Source organism: Puntigrus tetrazona, chromosome 8, assembly GCF_018831695.1.
Source record: "Puntigrus tetrazona isolate hp1 chromosome 8, ASM1883169v1, whole genome shotgun sequence".
Lineage (NCBI taxonomy): Eukaryota > Metazoa > Chordata > Actinopteri > Cypriniformes > Cyprinidae > Puntigrus > Puntigrus tetrazona.
Genome location: NC_056706.1, coordinates 7,362,292 through 7,382,812, shown reverse-complemented (window position 1 = coordinate 7,382,812; position 20,521 = coordinate 7,362,292). Strand labels below are relative to the sequence as shown.

At 36.8% G+C, this 20,521-nt stretch overlaps 3 protein-coding genes and 1 long non-coding RNA gene across 4 annotated transcripts; all 4 read left to right on the top strand.

The window, feature by feature from the left end:
- Positions 1 to 2,267, top strand: LOC122350884 (macrophage receptor MARCO-like). Its single transcript, XM_043247652.1, has 11 exons — positions 1 to 96; positions 178 to 231; positions 323 to 376; positions 476 to 520; positions 947 to 1,000; positions 1,194 to 1,238; positions 1,368 to 1,421; positions 1,503 to 1,556; positions 1,642 to 1,695; positions 1,874 to 1,927; positions 2,085 to 2,267. Exons 1-11 carry the CDS (start codon positions 1 to 3, stop codon positions 2,151 to 2,153), a joined length of 633 nt encoding a protein of 210 aa, XP_043103587.1. The 3' UTR covers positions 2,154 to 2,267.
- Positions 2,268 to 4,353: 2,086 nt separating this feature from the next.
- LOC122350886 lies at positions 4,354 to 5,058 on the top strand. The gene is made up of 5 exons (XR_006251630.1): positions 4,354 to 4,409; positions 4,503 to 4,556; positions 4,684 to 4,791; positions 4,877 to 4,930; positions 5,049 to 5,058. It is a non-coding gene; the product is annotated as an uncharacterized LOC122350886 (long non-coding RNA).
- LOC122350680 (collagen alpha-2(XI) chain-like) lies at positions 5,056 to 7,778 on the top strand. The gene is made up of 12 exons (XM_043247357.1): positions 5,056 to 5,107; positions 5,871 to 5,914; positions 5,983 to 6,037; positions 6,115 to 6,167; positions 6,317 to 6,370; positions 6,457 to 6,510; positions 6,594 to 6,647; positions 6,733 to 6,816; positions 7,016 to 7,078; positions 7,219 to 7,296; positions 7,451 to 7,592; positions 7,669 to 7,778. The coding sequence occupies exons 1-12, from the start codon at positions 5,056 to 5,058 to the stop codon at positions 7,776 to 7,778; spliced, it is 843 nt and encodes a 280-aa protein (XP_043103292.1).
- Positions 7,779 to 12,357: 4,579 nt separating this feature from the next.
- Positions 12,358 to 19,578, top strand: LOC122350872 (sterol O-acyltransferase 1-like). The gene is given in 15 exon segments (XM_043247636.1): positions 12,358 to 12,555; positions 13,839 to 13,981; positions 14,207 to 14,266; positions 14,431 to 14,538; positions 16,107 to 16,389; positions 16,561 to 16,639; positions 16,729 to 16,810; positions 17,053 to 17,098; positions 17,212 to 17,344; positions 17,459 to 17,476; positions 17,479 to 17,555; positions 17,754 to 17,852; positions 18,148 to 18,283; positions 18,549 to 18,694; positions 18,769 to 19,578. Coding segments are annotated over 15 exon segments (1,575 nt in total). The 5' UTR covers positions 12,358 to 12,468; the 3' UTR covers positions 18,847 to 19,578.
- The last annotated feature ends 943 nt before the right edge of the window (positions 19,579 to 20,521 follow it).

The window sequence follows — 20,521 nt, the reverse complement described above, 5'->3', positions numbered from 1 at the left end:
ATGCCAGGGAAACAGGGATTCAGAGGCAGAGGAGGGCAGTCTGGTGTACAGGGAGAGATTGGCCCTTCTGGACCTGCTGGTTCACCAGGGCCCACGGTGAGCGGTGGCTACTAGTAACTAATTAAAAACTGACTAACTAAAACCAGCCGGTTAGTCATTACATTGCTTTTACTTCAGGGATATGATGGATCTGTTGGAGATCTGGGGAGACAGGGAAATGATGGATCTAAGGTACAGCAGTGTAATTCTCTATTTATCAAAGAAATCTAATATAATGTGTTACTGCATAAAAACAGTTGCCTTATTTAAATGCTATCTTTAGGGAGAGAGAGGCCACCCTGGTATCCAAGGTGCTTCTGGACTGAGAGGAGACAAGGTGATTGATCATTTCTCTCAACGTGTCTTTGGCAAAATCATACATTAGATTTCACATACTTAATCGATTTCAATAAAACATTATTTTACTTCAAAAAAGGGTCAGACTGGCCAAGGGGGATTCGTTGGTTTTCCAGGACCTTTGGTAAGTATGATTTCTTAAATAAAACTGCAAGTCATAATTGTGAAGGCAAGGACGCTAATCATTTTGAGTAGATTTGTTTTATCGTAGCTCCCCCTAGTGGTTATTTTAGAAATGTACAAAATCTATCCATAGGTATACATAAATCACACACACACACACACACACACACACACACACACACACACACACACACACACACACACACACACACACTCATATGACCAGTAGTTGCACTGGAATTTTTTTTTACATGGTATTCAGAGACCACTGTGGAATTAATACACCTCATCAAAGATTCATTCATTCGTTCATTCATTACCGCAATTCCATGGCCTATTGGTTTAGGAAATATAATAAATCTGAAAACAGATGCCTATATACAGTGGACTAAAGAGAGACACTATATCCAAATGTTTTGTTTTACAGGGGGAGATGGGAAAATCTGGAGAACCAGGGCCTGAAGGAGAGCCCGGTATTAAGGTTCCCTTGTACACCAAATCATTACCTTTTAAATATAAAACAACTCATGCAATTACTTACATGATTTAGTAAAGTTTGATCACAGTTTTCTTTGTTCCTTTGGTCATAATTATTTCAGTTACAACAGAAAATATCATGGCCTAATTAACCATATATATCAGATTACTTACACTTTATATTTTTAATGGGACAGGGCCGACCAGGAGTCCCTGGAGGAACCGGGTTTAAAGGTCACAAGGTAAACTGAGTTTCCTAATGATTGGTATAATTCTATAACACAAACTTAGCATAGCAGTGATTAACTACTGCATAGGCTATAGTGGATTAGCATCCATTTTAGCAAAGTCATGATTATGACATGATTTAGGGACATCAGGGTGTTTCAGGGAGCAGAGGACAGGACGGCATTCACGGTGCATCTGTAAGAGCCACACATACACAATTTCATACAGAATGCCCGTTAGTTTGCTTCATTAGCCACTAAAAGTGATTTGTGTTACAGGGATCGATTGGACCATCAGGATCAGATGGAGATAAAGGACCTCAGGGTCCCCAAGTAATTCCTCCTCTTATTTTTTCATGATTTGTTAGACAATGTTTATACTGACATGTACAAAACAACTGATTAAACGTCTGAATAGGGTTTACAGGGAAGGCCTGGTGCACCAGGAGTCCAAGGTCCCGTTGGAAAAAGCGTGAGTTTTATTTTTCCTTTCCTGATTGACAGCATTTCCAAACCCTTCAGTCTCTTAGTTATGTAACTCTCCATCTTGTGGTATATTTAGCTGTTAAAAATGTAATAGTTTGCCAATTCTGACATTACTGTCTAAGAATATGACCTACAGCACAATGCTATTAAAAACTTTTTAAAAGGGGGAACCAGGGAGCCTGGGCCTCACTGGCAAACCCGGAAAGCCTGGAATCAGAGTAAGTAATAATTGTTTTTTTCGATTTCATGACACCTAGCTCTTTAGATCAGACTTTATCCAAATTTAAATATTCGTTTTTTTCTGTGCTCTTTTTTATAGCAACTGGCAATGAATTTTATGTGGCTAGTTCAGTCTTGATAGTTTTTTTCCCTCAGGGTGTTAAAGGCAGAGAGGGTTCAGTAGGGCTTTACGGCAGTCCTGGAGAGAAGGTTGGTGGTTTGTAAATGTACCAGTCACGTCATGTGACACACCATATGATGACAAAATGTAATGCAATAAAAAGCTGAAAACATTATTAGCTGTATTAAACAGTAATCGGCTGCAGAAGCAAAAGTTTTAAATCAAGCCTCCCTTCATTCACAAGCCATATGTTCTGCTATATTAATGTATAGACAAGCACATTTTACAAACTTTACATTTGATATTAGGGAAAAAAGTGGTGCTGAGGGGCCCAAAGGAAATCCCGGTCAGCAAGTAAGTGCCTTATAGGTTGTATATATATTTTACATTTTTCCTCGTTCATTAACATTGAACTGTATGTTTGAAAACTCTATCAATCTATGAATTTTTCTGTCTAGGGTCTTCGAGGCCTACCAGGAGAGAAGGGCTACAGAGGACCTGCTGTAAAGCATACATTTAACACACATTTGCAATCTTTTTGTCATGATGCAATAGTATCATGTGTTTCTCCACTTAATAATGATGAAACATTATGTAAATGTAATCTTCTAAAGGGCCCACAGGAAACATAGGGCAGTGGGGTGAAACAGGTCTCATGGGGCCTGTAGGAAATCAAGGGCCAAGAGGGCCACCGGGCTACATGGAGTGGCTGGGTACCCAGTATGTTTTTTTGTTTTTTTGGTTTATGTGGTTTATTGTTGTGAGGACTGAGGGAAAGTTTTATCTCTATATTGTATTCTGTCTTTCAGGGTAAAGATGGACCACCTGGACCCATTGGACCTCCAGCAGATAAAGGTGACAAGGTGGGCTTTATTTAAGTTCTATCTTCATTATAATTATGTAAAATGTACTGGTTCTTTCACTGTGGCCTTGTATGAGACGTTTTATTTCTAAATGTCTTGGACGAAGGGACTGAGAGGAGCCAGTGGACTGAAGGGAGCTGCTGGTATCGATGGTGAGGAGGTAGATTGCTTATAAATCTTGGTTTTGTTATTAATAAGAAATTCTCCTAAATAATTGATTTGAGTATCATCCATATGTACACTACTTTTTAAAAAAGTTTGAATCAATAATTTAACAATACAATACAACATACAATAAACTGATAACTGTTTTCTACATTGTTACTATTAAAAACATTTATTGAGCACAAGATTAGGATTTTAGAATGTTTTCTGAAGGTCATATGACATTAAAGACCCATATAACCCCATAAGAGGCTTCTTTCAAAAATATTTCAGATTTGGTAATTGGTAATTGGTAAAAATGGTAATAATTTTTTTAGGGCTCAATGGGTGAAACTGGGCCAGTCGGACCAGCAGGAAGCAAAGGCTTGTCTGTGAGTACAAATTCTTTGATGCTGTATTTTTGCCAACTCCATTTTATACATGTACGTTGTGTTATGGTGTTTTATGTAAATGATACACAGGACAGAACTGTCGGTTGTAGGGTGAGAAGGGTATCGAAGGATCTTTGGGTGATCGTGGCTCAAAGGAATCCAGGAGAGAGCGGAAATCGAGGACCTGCTGGATTGAAAGGACAACAAGGACAAGAAGTAAGAATACTGCTGATTTTTTTTTTTATTTCTGAAGTACAAAATATCATAAGTTATTTTTTTTTTTGTCAGGGGTTGGGTGGTTCTCTAGGGCAGAAGGAGATCCTGGATCCCCTGGTGAAAAGTGAGTTTTTAATAAAGTTTGCGGAGGTGTTTAAGTGAAATATTAGTCAAATACTTTTAGTGTTGAGATGTTTTCTGTTTGTTTTTGTTTTTTCTCAGGGTCAGACAGGTGTGAGAGCTCACTCTGGGTTTGTAGGAACGTATGGTCCTGGAGGGAACATGGGAAAATCTGGTGAAAAAGGCGACAAAGGTCTACGTGGGCTTGTTGTGGGTACTACTTCCTCTTTTACAGCTAATGCATCCTATGAAGAAGTATATTAATTTTGTTATATGGGTATCATAGGGTGAGGCAGGACCAAATGGGCTGCCAGGTCCAAATGGTGCTATTGGGTTACGGTAAGTTAGGTTTGATGTATTTGATTTATTGTATATTTTGGGATATACATTTTAACATTAATTTATTCCATTCAAATTTAGGGTTTGCATGGAAAAAAAGGGTTTGTCGGACAAAGTGGAAAACTTGGACCAAAAGTATGTTTTTATTTCCACTTTGTATGGTATTTCCAAGTTTGGTATGCTCTGTTACATCGTCATATGAGTAAGTGCATCTGTTGTTTTGTCCCCTGCAGGAGAGCCTGGAGATAAAGGGAATCCAGGCAGCCCTGGGAAGATTGGATCAATTGTAAGTTTTACCTTTGAAGATGCATGCATTATTTAGAAAATGTTATGCGGTCTTACTAACCCAAATTGATGGAATTTTACATGTTGTCTACAGGGTGTTTCAGGCCCAAGTGGGAAGAAAGGAGAGCTTGGAACAGGAGGCGAAATGGTGAGCTAACACTTTACAACCAGATTGGTTTCCAATCTAAAGAATAGAATATGGAGCATTTCACACTGACATACAGTATGCTCAAATGGAAAGCGTTAACATTTAAATGATCTACGCTCCTGTCAAGGGGCCCGTGGGTCAGCCAGGAGCTGTGGGTCATCGTGGACTAAAGGGAAAACTAGGACCTTCAGGACCTTCAGGGGGAAAAGGATTCAAGGGTCAACCAGGGCCAAAAGTCAGTGGTGCAATATTTTTAGATGTATCATTTAATCAGGTCATTTAATGTCTTCACCAGTTGTTTTTGTGATTCTTTCACACAGGGAATGAGCGGTTCTCATGGAAGGAGAGGAAGTAAAGGTGTTGCAGGAAAGCCAGTGGGTTCATGCATTTTTTAGGCTTTTATTGACTTGACAAGCAGCTTTACTAGTATTATTTCATATTTGCCTACACAAACAAATCAAAGTTTGTAACGTATATTGTATTATTGTCTAGGGACCTCATGGACCAAAAAGGGAAACATGGTAATCCTGGTCTACCTGGAAAACCAGCAAGTATCCCTAACACAAATATGTGAACCTTCTGACTATTTTATGATTGTGCCAAACATGATTGACTTTTACACTAATGATATTTAAGGGATGCAGTGGTACAGATGGACTGCTGGGAGTTATAGGCAATGAGGGTGACCCAGTGAGTAGCTTCCTTTTATTTACATTTTATATAGTGCTTACTAATGCAAACCTCAACACTAGTCTTACGTGTTACTGTCTTGTTTGGACTTTTATGTCATTTCCTGTGCATTTTAAAGTCATTTTGTAGTTTGGTTGTTTTTAAGCTTGTCACCCTTGTTCATTTATACCCTTGTGTTCCCTCTGTTCACTGTCTGGTGTTGTTCTACATGGATGAATTGTGTGTTTAAGTTCTCTTTTCCTTGCCCTTTATGTTTATGTTCTGAATCAGCCATGTTACAGCTAAGGTGTTGTGTTATTATGCAATTGTTAAGGTGTTCTGAATATTTGCTATGTAGTTACTGGTGTGATCTGGGCCATTGTCCTGAGTTCTGAGCTGGCCCAAGTAGATTAGAATAAAGATTAAACATAAACATGAGCATTTACTACCTTACTGTACTATTTACAGGGTGACATTGGTTTCGAGGATCTACTGGGAGACCAGGTGCTCCAGGTAGTGCTGTAAGTAAGATGGCTTTATATAATTTGTTGTAAAGAATGTGGTCATGGCTTATATAAAAGTGGTCATGTTTTGTATTATGTCATGGCTTGTGGCATGGATTTAAAAACAAATTCAAGCAATGAGGAACACCAGGTTTGCAAGGGAGTCAAGGACTACCTGGACCAAAGGTAATTTCCTCTCTGTCTCTTAAATAATGACTCCTACTACACCCAATTTACCATCCTTTTCATCACAGGGCTCTGTAGGACCCAAAGGATTACCAGGACCCACCAGGCTAATAGGACCAAAGGTTATCAAATCAAAGACATTGTTTTTGCTTCTACAATCTGTGTGGATTTTTTTATGTTATTCTTTTGTTAAAACTTAGGGATTCCGGGACTTCAAGGTGAAAAGGGAGATGTTGGACAAAAAGGACCAAAGGTATCACTGTATCCATTAACTATAGACAATTGCTTCTGACATGTGAAATAATAATAAGAATAATCACCCCAGTTTTGTTCAGAGGTCCAAACTGAGAAAACATGAGTAATTTGTTGCAGTAGCTCAGTGCTCATTAATGCAATTTACAGGGTCATGTTGGCATTAGAGGATTGCAAGGACCCGTTGGACCACCAGGAGAAAAGGTAAGTTCGAACGGAACCGAAAATGCATCAAAAACAATCAGTTGCTTTTTTTTCAATAGTTGTGAATCTTTTCCTTCATCTCACAGGGAAAGCAAGGTGCCCCAGGGTACAAGGGACGACATGGGCCTAAAGGCGTACATGTAAATAACTACCTTCAAGATACTGTGCACATATTTACTGTGATGTTTTTATTCCTTATTCATAAATATGTTCTTTATTGCAGGGCGACGCTGGTGCTCGTGGGCGCCCTGGTGACAAAGGATTCCCTGGTTCACCTGTATGTCTCTTTGTAAACTCTTTGAACAGTTTTATCTGCAAAGAACAATAGCATAGATGACACGGTTTCTTGTTTTGCTCTACAGGGTCCAACTGGAAGGAAGGTGTGTACTGAAGGTGTGATCGTAATTTATACAGCTCTGCTTATCTTTGCCCTGTACATGATCCAGGTAGGTACAGTATAGATACAAATCTTATTAGAGTCACACTGACCTGCAGTACCCTGATGTGCAGTATTCAAACAGCAAAGTACAGTAGGGTCATGCTGGAAGCATTGACAATATGGGATTTAAAATATGATTTAGACCTCAAGTACATTAAGCTTATTAGAGTTAAATGTGCTTTCTTAAGCGCTGCTCCTATCAACAGGGTATGAAAGGAATTCAGGGAATATCAGGACTGAAAGGTGTGAAAGGTCGGAGAGGACCTCCTGTAAGTGGAATAGGTTTTTTGCATGTGACTTTAATTTCACACTTTAACTTTAATTTCACTTTAATGTCATATTGATTTGATTGCTTTTTAAGATATTGTCTTAATCTTATATTCTGGCTCACTCTCACCATCTCACCAAGGGAAAACCAGGTATTCCTGTTCAGCAGATACCAGGACATCGTACTTCACCTCATGCTCAGAGAAGAGGATCACAAAATGTTGGTACAAACTCAAGCAGTTAATCTTGGTTTGTTGAGCACCAAAACACATTTGTATTGTAAAAATATAGAGGAAAGTTGGGGTCCGGTAGCAAAAAGGCCTGAGATGAAGATTTTAATATATTGATTGTAAGTCTTTGCACGCTATTTTCAGAAAGCAAGGTCATTATCCAGAAAGTCTCGATTTGACAAGCCTGAAGATGAGTTTGAGGAAAATAGCTTCTCGCAAGGCACTAAAGACAACCCAGCAACTACCTGCAGAGAGCTGAGTCTCATCCAGCCTCACCTCAGAGATGGTGAGCAGACTTCAGGCCCAAAAATGTGACTGACATCATAAAGTGGACATTTAATTTACTGTTGTCCTGTTTGTAGGGCACTACTATGTTGATCCAAACCATGGATGTCCATTTGATGCTCTCCGTGTGTTCTGCAATTTCACTGCTGGTGGTCTAACTTGTGTGTCTCCGTCCGGTCCAAAGTAAGATCAGTATCCTTCAGTGATTCTAAGATGTGAACTGATGTTTTGAACGAAAGTTGGATTTAAAAACTGTAAGATATTATAGAATCAAAATCTCAAAGACATTCACAATATTTCCTTTACTATTGCCCTATATGAACCACTATTGGCTTCCCAGAGAACGTTTAAGTAAAGATCTGATGTGAAAGACATTTTAATAATCTGAAAAACCCTTTTTTAATATAAATAATCTTCTGCAGAAAGAAAAGCTTTGTTGTATGTTTAAGGTTCTTTGTGGAACCATATCACAATAAAATGTAAATATTTGCAAGAAAACTGCCAGTATGATACACAGAATAACACACAGAATATGTTTATACTGTTATAATGAATATTATAGTATATTTGTGTTTTAATTGACGGTGATTTGTCAGATTTCAGGGATGTGGGCATCAGAGGACAGATCTAAAAAGTGGTTTAATGAGCTGCACAGAGGCTTCAAGGTAATAACTGCTGAATTTCATAAGATGATGTAATTTCTTGTTAATTTACTAACATGGTGTATTTTTGTTTCTATGGAAACAGTACTGTGAATATCATCATTTGTATTAAGAATAGCAGGTGTCTTAATGAATGTAATTTTCCGATTATTGCTCTGCACAGTTTAAGTATAGAGATCTCGATGTTGTCCAGCTGCGATTCCTACGATTTTACACAGTACCTCTGCCACACAAATCATCAGCCTGACATGTCCAGAAAACACAGCCCCACTGCTAAACACCAGGATACCACCAAGAGGGTGTTACGCTTATGGGGAGACTCCGATGAAGAAATCCATTCGCCTCATGTCCTCATATCACAACATGATTGTGAGGTAAGAAGCAATCAGTGTAGGACACTTGACAACAGCTTTTCTAAATGAGAAGTTTAAAAAAAATAGAACGCATCCAAACCATGTCACATAAAGTATTTCCCCTCTTTATCTTGCAGGTAAAAGCACAGGTGAGGGTTCTTGGGAATTCAGAGCTTCACAGAGGAGACATACGACTACTTCCCATAAGAGATGTTCTTTTGCAGGGTGGAGGAGAAACCTGGGAAGGAGATACAAGCATCGCCCTTGGACATTTGTGCTTTTATAGCGTCTTTCCAAAAATAAATTCTGTTCACAGAGCACCTGGGATGAGTGCATTGTTTCCAGGACATACGCTACAGTTCGGCTTTGAATGCTGTATAATAATGTAACGTAGATTATAATTAGTGAATTTGTTCTACAGGTTTATATTATTCATATTTCTGGTAGGCTGAAAGTGGTGCAAAAAGTGTGTGTGTAAGTGTGTGAGAGACTTATGTAGACTTATGTAGGTTTACGTATTTATGTACTGATTTATTTATGTAAGATTGTAAGAATTTGTTATGAAGGAAATGTTCATATATTGAACCTTTACACAGTGTCATATATATATATATATATATATATATATATATATATATATATATATATATATATATATATATATATATATATATACATTTCCCTATATATATATATATATCTATATATATTATATATATAAATATATACATAAATACGTATATCTATATATATCTATATATATATATATATATATATATATATATATATATATATATATATATATATATATATATATATAGTATAATACTTTATATATTTTATATATTGTCAAAAAATATTTCCTTTATGAGAAATATGCCATGAAATTCTCTGTATTTTTGTCATCTTCCTTAAAGATACAATAAACAACCCCAAGATAAATAATACTATTTTTTCTTCTTTTTTATTGCAATTAAAACTAGGAGTCATTTCACATAAATTCGTGAATGTGAATGTGTTTAATTAATTAGTGAACAAAAGTGACAAGGTCGGATCTAACCACATGTCTTCATTCTCCACAAGTTGATAGTACAATGTACTTTCCGTCCTTTCACGGTTACATATTGTCACTTTACTTCAGTATCATATATGTAATCTTCACAAAGATAATCTATTTTTTTATCATTTAACATGAAACACATATTTAAAACTAAACAAAGCTATAACCACATCATTTGAAATATTTGCATTTGGGGTGAAATATGACATAGGCGTATATTCTTGAAGGGTTTTGAGATTCATATATTTATTCCACAACTTGCATCTTTGCGAAGAGAGTGAGATAACCAGTTATTACATAAACCATGCAACCCTGTAAGGCATTGATACTATTACTGTACATTTACGGACGAAGCCACGCTCGTCCAATCAGATGTGGTTTCGAGGCAGACTCCTCCCCCGGTAGAGAACGAGCGCCTGTTGTTTCAGATGATTTCAACAGGCCTGATGCTGCTGTCACGCTGATCTCCTTCAATCCTACGGAGTCGCCAGCCTCAACGTTCACAGAGTTTGTCTTCAGAAAGCTAAATTGATTATCGCAGACGCGTGTATTGAGGAAGAAGCACGAGTAAGTGATCTAAACGTTGTTTTTTTTGTCTTTCCTCATCGTATGGTGTAAAACAGACACTATTTTGTCGGAAACATTTCCCGGCAAATGAATATATTTGGTGTAAGTTAGAATAAGCGCGCGGAGTATCGTGCGCATTTAGTGTCGTCTAAAGCTAGTTTTAAATACAGACGAATAGTTAACCCCCCTGACAGCCCGGCATCAATACAGTTAGCTACTTTAATGTAACGTTAACGTAAAACTACGTTTTAGGGTTAAAGCTTGAGTCATTTACCTTTGTGTGGTACGCCATTTCAACGTTTATTCTATCAACTGACTAGAATTATTTTATATCAGTAGTATACTAATGCTTATTTCCAGGAAGTAATTAAATATTAACTAGTATTCGTTAAGTTTGTCACTTACAGTACTTTCCCCCTTTGCTAGTAACTGCCATAATAGTGAATATGAATCGGGTATCATTTTTGTTTATAGATTTTTTTATGGCATTTTTTTGGTTATTGCTCACTTCGTCTGCTGACCAGTACTGTATGCACGTTATTTAGACACCATAACTGTTCCTCTAGCTTATTTCGTACTTGCTAACTAATCTCGCTATTAAATTTTTTCTTCTTTGTCATATTCAATGCCTAACCAGAAAGGTTTTCTAGTAAGACTTCCTAGTTAGATTTAAAATGACTCAATTCAAATCTTACTAGGAAGATTAAAATGATCGAATTGATACAATCAAGATTAGCATTCTTAGAATTGTGTAATTAAATGGTGATTGATTAGATTATGTATGTATGAAGAAGGATCGCATTTTTTGGTGTTGGTCTTCCAGAGGCAGGATGGTGAATGAGGGTGCTGGCGCCCGCGCAGTCGCCGGGGTCTCATAAGGTTGTTCCTTCATCAGACCAAGATGGCATAGGAGCAGAAAGAGCCACAGGAGAGGTGCCCTTCCCCAGCAATGGTAAGACTGAATCACTAAACAAAAACCTGATCCTCCAAATGCAAAGCATTCACATTAGGCAGAGGCAAAACGGCCACGTAAGATTCTAATGAAGAGAGTTTTAACTTTGTTAGGTCTAGTGTAGGTTAGTCAACTCTGACCCAATGGAATCAGTTGAGACATGTTTCACTTACTATTTACGTTGCGTGTACAAGTTGTACAACGATGATTTACAAGGCTCTGTCGTATAAAAGAGTACACACCTTTGCTATTATTCATTTGCAGGCTCAACAAGAATCTCTTTGCCCAGCCTGTTATAATAGAATAGATTTGTATGTAGTGGTAAATAGGTATATTATTAATTATTCATGTAAAAGATTTTAATTTGCATTAATAACCTTGCTTGAGGTCTCAACTGAGCTGTGTAATTGTATATGCATTAAAGAAGAATGAGGAAACAATGGCCACGATACATTCATGTTACGTTAGTGAAACCATTAAGGTTAATTCTGGGATGAACAGACTGCCATGTGATTTGCCGTGTGACCTGATTGAGAAATTGCCATGTCCTGCCTAGCACTGTTATCAATGATGCAGTCATTTCCGTTAACTCTGACATGATGACACTGACAATTCTAGGGTAGTGTTTCATTGTGCAACCTGAATGCTTCACAGCGGCTTTTGATTTAGTATTAGTGGTTTCTAAGGCTATGTCATGTAACTTTATTGCATACACTGTAGTGCTTTTGTCAAAAGTCATCAAGTCCTATGTTTACCATTAATTCGTTACCTCTTAGAATAATCTCCTATAGATTAAATGAAGACATTCTATTCCTTTCAGTCTTTTTACTGCATTTTAAAGCAATTGCAGTATATTTGAAATCTAGTCTATTCATGGCCACTAGCTTTAATATATATAGCCATCTATGCTAACGTGAAGATGCTCTTTCATAAATGAAAATAATTACTTTTTTAGTCTTTAATAATATAGCAATTTGTATTAATAATAAATATTGTATCTTTCAGGTTAAAACCTGCAGCCTACATGAAATTATGAATTTCTTTGATGGCGGCTGCTGTGCATTTTATCTTGATAAAATTCGTTTTCAGGTCTTTTCAGAGCATTTCTGTCCTTATTGTTATTAAATTAATGCATAGTCTTTTTAAAAGCGTTGTATGAATCGCCCGTCTCTTCTGTTTGCACTGTAACGGATGCAGTTATTCTGTTTGCTATGCTAGATTAGTTAAAGATTAGTGGTGTGGTTACCAGGATACGTGTCCAGTATGACCTGCTCCATCTGTGTATGGAACTGTACCGATGTCTCATTTCAGGAACTGTGGAAGTGGAGCGCATCATCAGCGCAAAACTACAGCTGAAGAAGAAAGCTGAGGTAGGATGGCTCAGAGGCTTTCAGTACTTCTTTGTTGTCTTAAAGGAAATCAAATATCAGGACAACCCGATGCAACAGAGTGCTAAATGTCGCATGTGCGCAACTCTCGTTCTTTATCGCTGTATTGTAACGGATTATCAGTATTATCACAGATTATCTGTATTATCACATATTATGTCACAGATTAACAGATCCCAAACGTTCAAGTGCGACCTTTGGTTTGACTGAATCCTTTCAGTGTTAAAAAAAATGCAATGCTTATTCTTGGGATTTTGAACTGTGTAAAACTGATAAAGCTTTGTTTTGTTTAGCATCTCTAAATGTTTGCTCTTGTTCGAGATGCTCTTTATGCAGGCAGAATGTAATAAAAAAAGATTTTCCGTTAGTGGGTTAGTTCGCAACCTTGCAATATTACAATGTAATACCACATTTTCACTTGTTATCACATTTTTAATCGTATATGCTATTGTAGTCTTACTATTGTAAGATTAGTTAAAAAAAGACTACAAATATTTTTTAAATGGATTCATTTATAATATGTTAGTTTATTAATATAAGATTCAAATATTAACTTTTTTTTTGTTGTTTTGGTTTTAGGGATCGATGTAAGTGCTTGTAATTACGATTAAGAAGGAAGTGTAGACCGAAAAGGGAAGGATGTGGTTGTCAAACAGGGACAGTGAGGTTTGGGAAAATATAATGTCCTTGTTTGCAACACGTAGATCTTCTGAAGACTTCCTTAAAAAAGACATCTCGTCGAATAGATTGAACTTTAGAATTGATTTGAAGTACAGACCTTTGACTTATTGCGTCATCAGTTCAGTTTCAGTTCAGTCCGTGACCGAATATAGTATCCGTAAAGTTAGTTGGTCTCCTGAAGAGCCGCTGCGGTCAAAGGACATGACCGCGACAGCTTGATTTATCACATAAGACCTGACTCTCTGACAGACTTACTCTTATCTTGCGGATATGATGTGTTGAGCTTCATTGACGCCTTTGATAAACTAAACACATCTTCACGCATGTAACATGCTCATAGTTGTGCGTTTTAGCTGCTGTAAGGACAAAGTTATGAAATAAAATGGCACGTTGAAGAAATCGGGGATTTTACCAGACCAAAATAGAATATTTATTTCTTAACTGTTAAAATGGTTTTATGTTTAGTTTTTTTAGTTTTTAGTTAAAACATATTTTTTCTTTAATGATGTGTTGCGCTTCATCACGTCCTTTTGCAAACCTTCTGTTCTTGTTCGTAAGTTAAAGCTTTTCTTTCTTTTTTTCAGCACTTGAAGGCGGACCTGATGAGGCAGTTCGACACTCAAGTCAATGAATTCATGGACAGCCTGATAGAGGAGTCTGCCAGTCTGGATTCATCCCGCGTGAGCACAGCCTTTCCTCTCCCGGATAAGGAGAAAAGCAAACTCAGGTGCTGAAAATATGCACAAACCGGACTGCAATGAGCGCCACAGCTGCCTAGTACACTCTTTTGCAAATCTGCTTGAATTCACTGTATTTGTGATGTATTTTTAATTGTTTGATTTTATCATGCATGCCAGTCCATCAGCTTATTGTTTTGATCTCGTATTCCTTTAGCCTTTTTCTCTTTTCTTCTGCTGTCTAACCCTTTTTATCTTCTTCCCCGCTCGTGTAGGCATACACAACCTTCCCAAGGCCAAAGCAAGCAGTTTGTGATCCGCCGATCCCTTTTAGAGTAAGTCATGGATAAAATCGGACTGACTGACCTTAAAAAAACTGTTTATTAAAGCGCAGCTTATGAAATGTTTTTTGAAATGCAGGAAGGCGAGAAACAAATGGTTATACTGCTTGTATTTACATCCGTAGTGTAATAGTGCTTATTGCATGATTTTTCTGCAGCGATCTGTTTGAGGTGAACCACATTCGCACCATCTATCACATGTTCATCGCCCTCCTCATCCTCTTCATCTTCAGCACGCTCGTCGTGGACTTCATCGATGAGGGCAGGTTAGAGCATTCGCAGTTCATGAACAAATCGGTTTTGCTTCAGTAGTTTAAGCTGCAACCTCGTTTTAAATATTGAAGCTGTGACCTTGCCGACTGTGTGGTTTCATAAATGCATAATGGTTTTGCTTTTGTCAAAATATGAGGAGGTGTATTTTGCCTTCCAAGCACAATGTTTGCAAGGTCCTGTAAATGAATGAAAAGGAGATTAAAGACTATTTAATTCATAATTCTTCTGGCTCTTGTTAAAAGTACGTTTCTGATATGTGCTCGAATTTGGAATCGTTTTAGTGCCTTAAAGTACTAATAAATCCAAGGCACTCGTGAAAAAATGAAAAAGCCTTTATTCACATGTCTTTAAAATTTAAAGGAACACTCCACTCGTTTTGAAAATAGTTTCATGCTTCAACTCCACCGGAGTTCATTTGCTAAACCGTTGAATTTTACCGGTTTTTAAATGCATTCAGCTGATCTCCAGGTCTGGCGATGGTACTTTTAGCATAGCTCAGCGTAGATCATTAAATCTGATTAGACCAGAAGCATCTCGCTTGAAAATGAGCAAAGAGGTATTAATATTTTATTGTCTCTTCCGTAGTTAAATTGTGTTCTAAGCCTGATGGAAAATGAAAGGTTTTCTAGGCTGATATGACTAGGAACGTGCTCCTGCTGCAGCATTGTTAAGGCCGTAAAGGTCCTTGATTATTACACAGGAATGAGAGTATAGTTCTAGTCATATCAGCCTAGACAACCGCAACTTTTAATTTTCCGTCTGGCTTGGTACACAATATAACTACTCAAGAGTCAAGTTTTAAATAGGAAAAATTTGGTCATTTTTAAACGAGATGCTTCTGGACTAATCAGACTCAACGATCTGTGCTAAACTATGCTACAAGTGCTATCACCAGACCAGAGCTCAGCTGAACGGATTCAAAAACGATCTTTTTTAACTCCGGGGGAGTTAGAGAATGAGCCTATTTTCAAAAAAGCGGAGTGTTTCTTTAAAAACTGCACATTTGTGTTGCACCGACGTGTTACGGCTAACTCGCCTTCATCAGGATGTTCCTGAATGAATCCATGTGAGTACAGGCTTTTTCATTTTTCCCACACGTTTCGAGTGCCTTGGATTTATGAGTGCTTTGATGAACTATAAACATCTTCACGCGCGTGAACACATGCTTATAGTTGGGTGTTTTAGCTGTAAGGATCAAATTTGTGCTTGCGTGAAGAAAAAGATTAAACAAATCAGGAATTTTACCAGATTTTGAGAATTGAGAAATTATTATGCTCTTAATTTGAATCGTTAAAATGCTTTTATATGTTTCATTTTTTAATAATCATTTGATGTTAAACGTTGCAATTTCTTATTTAATGTCATTGAACAGCCTAGGGAAATTATTTAGCAATATCAGCACAAGCTGATTAATGATTAATGTCTTTTTCATATGGTGACATTAAAAAGTGTTTCCACGTTAGTTTATCATGTACCTTCAGTGTTTCTTGGAGTAAAGTAAGACAATAAATTTTACTAAATTGTTAAAGCTTTACTAATCTTTCTTTCTTGCCCTCTCTAGACTGGTGCTTGAGTTTGATCTGTTGGTGTACGCGTTTGGCCAGTTCCCCCTAGTGGTTGTCACGTGGATGTGTATGTTCCTGTCCACGCTTGTAGTTCCATATGTATTGCTCAGTGTCTGGGCTAGCGTTTACCCCGCGTCAAACCATCGGGCCTTATGGACGGTGCTGGCCGGTTCTCTCTTGCTGCTGTACCAGGGACTGTGTTTGGGTTTCTTGCCCACATACGTGGTGCTGAAGAACAGCCTTCCCCCTGCTTCATGCTTCATACTTATTCTAGAACAGGTACTCGGTAACCATAGCAACAGGATTTTTTTTTTATATCACTCTGATGATCGTTGGATGCTCTGTTTTCTGCTTTGTGTTTATCTGAATTCGATACTAGTTAGAAATCTAATAATATTCAAAGGTGTTGTTTTATTGCCCAATCTAGTTGCTATTGTTTGTTTTAAACAGGTGCGGCTGATAATGAAGGCTCACTCTTTCATCAGGGAAAATGTGCCAAGAGTGCGATCCTTAGAACGAAACAAAGCAAGTAAGATCCTTACTTTGATGTTAGTAACTTGACTGAAAAAAAATAAACTTACAAAAACTTAAATTATATACATCTTTTCTATTTTCCAGATTCTTTAGCTGTACCTCAGTTCACCCAGTACATTTACTTTCTATTTGCACCCACCCTGATATACAGAGATAATTATCCACGGTAAGAAAATATATACTTTATATATATATATATATATATATATATATATATATATATATATATATATACATACATACATACATACATACATACATACATACATACATATGTATGTATATATATATGTATGTATATATATATATATATATATATATATATATATATATATATATACATATATATTTATTTTTTATTAATTTTTTTATTCAGTTTTGTTTTTTTATGTCACTTTTTCCTTGTAGAAATCCATGTATTCGGTGGGGTTACGTGGCTACAAAGTTTTCGCAGGTGGGCTCTTTAATAGAATACATGCTTAAGTTGTGATTTTTATAAATATTCATGCCAAGAGTTGGTAAATGTTATGTTGAAATCTTGAATATGTTTTTTCCTGTGTCACCCAGGTTCTGGGCTCTTTGTTTTATGCGCACTACATATTTGTGCGTGGCTGTGTATCCCTCAGTTCCGTGAGCATCAGCATGCAGCTCTTTGATCTGAGGGCCATGGTGTTGTGTGTCTTCAACTCTATACTGCCAGGTAGAATGTCGACAGGACAGACTTTTCACATCTTCAGATACTTTTATACTGATAAAATGTCTACATGCCGAAGAAGATATATTAAAAAGTAATGATATTGTCTTATATCCGTAGGAGTGCTGGTGCTTTTTTTGGCATTTTTGCCTTTCTTCATTGCTGGCTTAATGCATTTGCTGAAATGCTAAGGTTTGGAGACAGAATGTTTTATAAGGTAACAGACAGCAGCGAAATGTGCCCCATACTTAATTTAACAAATATAGACCCTTTGATCCTAAAGACTATACTGCAGTGTTATTTTTCATATTCCACATGATCAAATTTGTTTTATTAGCTCAATTATGTCGCGTTATACAATGTTTATTAAATATTAATTGAAAACAATTGTTCATTGAATGTTCTTTTTCTCTAGGACTGGTGGAACTCTACTTCATTTGCCAACTATTACCGCACATGGAATGTTGTAGTACATGATTGGCTTTATTACTATGTCTACAGGGACTTTCTGTGGGTAAGTCATTAGGTGAAAATGTCGGAAAGGAGCACAGAATATAAGATAAATGATTCTATTTATACTTTATTTATCGATTGAGTAATTATTTAATTTCATATAATTGCTAGAATTTATTTTTTTAATAATTTTATCCAGTTTATTTAGTGCTGCGAAACAATTATTCATGATTAATTGCATCCAAAGTAAAAGTTCTCGTTTACATAAAATGTGTGTACTGTGTATGGCTTTGAGTGCAATCATCCAGAAATGCTCCTCAAGCTAAAAGGAGCATTATTCTCATCCGCGTCTACAGATGACACAGAAGCGATTCCGTGCAGCGGCCATGTTGATCGTTTTTACTGTGTCTGCTGTGGTGCACGAGTACGTTCTGGCCATCTGCTTTGGCTTCTTCTATCCCGTCTTGTTCTGCATCTTCATGTGCTTTGGAAGTAAGAATCTCGATTATTACAAGAGTGTGACCCTGCTGAAAAAAAAAACTGATAGTCTGATAGCTGGCTAAAGCTGGTTTCACAGCTGACCAAGCTGGTGTTTAGCTGGTCAGAAGCCGGTCTACCAAAAACCATCCAAACAGACCGATTTAACCAGCTTGGGCAGACTGGGATGCCGGATAACCACGTAGACGTTGGTTTAAGCTTCGGGTTAAAATGACTCAGTTTTATATGAAAGTCTCTAATGCACTCATGTTTCTCTTAGTGGTGTTTAACTTCGTTCTTAATGACCGGAGGAAAGGGCCGATCTGGAACGTGATCATGTGGACTGCGCTGTTCTTGGGTCAGGGCGTTCTCATCTGTCTCTACTCTCAGGAGTGGTATGCGCAGCGCTTCTGCCCCATTCAAGAGGTAAACAAAGTGCTATGAATCGATGGGGTATGAATCGATTCATGTATTCACGGTTTCTTTTTTTGTTTTCTCAGCCTTCTTTCCTAGACTTGCTGAAGCCTCGATCTTGGACTTGTACGCCACAGACTAACACTGCCGTACGTGCTCACTGAAGACCACAATACCAGCCTCCAGACGAATCAGATTTGTCCTTAATGTATTCTGGAACTTTTTTTTAGCATTCTATAGGTATTGCACTCTGACCAAACAAACTGAAAAGTGACAATCGTACTTTATAATCACGAGGACAATGTTTTACGAAGAGGCCTTAGATATTTAATATTTATTATGACATCCACATTAGAATGCAGAACGGTTATAATGTGCATTAGGATTATTTCTTTGTTTCTTTTCAAAAGTTTTTGGCAGTCTATTTTAGGTTATGTCTGATCTGGCTAAAGAGATTCTATTTTTAGAAGCCTCTGTGATGTTGAGGAGTTGACTTGAGATCGGATTATACAGTAAATGTGTTTTGTTTACTGCCTCTTCTTAGATAGTGTTTGATATTGTGGTGTAAATCCAGCACTGGAGAGGCCATGGAAGATTATACATGTGGTGCATTTTAACCAGTATGGCCGGACTACTCAAAACTTGAATATTTACAAGCTGGGTTGTGAATTCTAAAACCCCAGTGGATTTTAAATGATGTGCCATACTGCTGTGAAAAACAAAAATAGTTTAAAATAGTTTACTTCTTACAATTTATTCCTAGAGTTTTAATTAAAATGACTTTGATTTGGGGGAAATTGTTCTTTCTGCCAGTTTTATTTGCTTTAGTTACTGTTCGAAGAGTTGGACTGATAGGTCTGGACTTTGGAAATTTGGATTTCATGTTTTTTTCCTTTCCTAGGTTAAACTAATTAGATGCTAATTTAAAAGTTATGCTTTAGGAATTATTTATTGCAAAACAGGGTATTGAATTTTGGAAGTGTTGAGCTTTTGCAGCTGGCTGCACTCGTGATCATTATACTAATGGTTTTCAAGCACAATCCCTTTGTTAGTCATACATTATTATGTACACTGCCATGCAGGGGGGGGTTATTTTAAAATAGTAATAATGAAGTCTAGGAAATTTTGAATGGCATTTATTAGTGCAAATGTTTTTTTATTTTTGACTGAATTCTCTCTTTGATCCCACAAGATTGTATTACGTTTTTAAAACATACTTGCAATAACAGTGTTGACCAGCAGGTGGTGATGGAGAGTTGAACGTTAGGACTACTGTATATCTGCACACAGCATTTAAAATTTGATTTCTTTATGGCTCTTGGCCATAAAGTTCTGTTGTCATTTCTAGAATAGCCGATGGCTGTAATTTTTATCACAAAAAAAAGTGATCAATATTTTGGAATAATCTAAACTGATGCCATATTTTTAAACTACTAACTTTTATCTTGTGAAACGTTCAGTGCGTAGCCTGTACCAACATGCTCTGTAATGGACAAATAAACAGTTTAACTGACTGTAGTGGTTTGCTTGTATGCATTATGTACCATGTTGTGTATTGGTGATATATACGTGTATAAAATTTCAGACTAATATGTTATTAATTGACCACAAGTCAGACGTGAAAAATGAATGAAAATATTATTTCTTTACAGATTAAATTACATAAAGGTTATTATATTAATATTAAGACTATTAGTTTATTTTGCTGTTGGTAGAGCTAAACAATAATTAAATTACATTTTGAAATAGATTTCATAGACTTCATATGGGTATTATTAATATTTTTAATTTTACATTTTCAGTTGGAAGCTGTATTCTTTCCCATATATATATGTATAT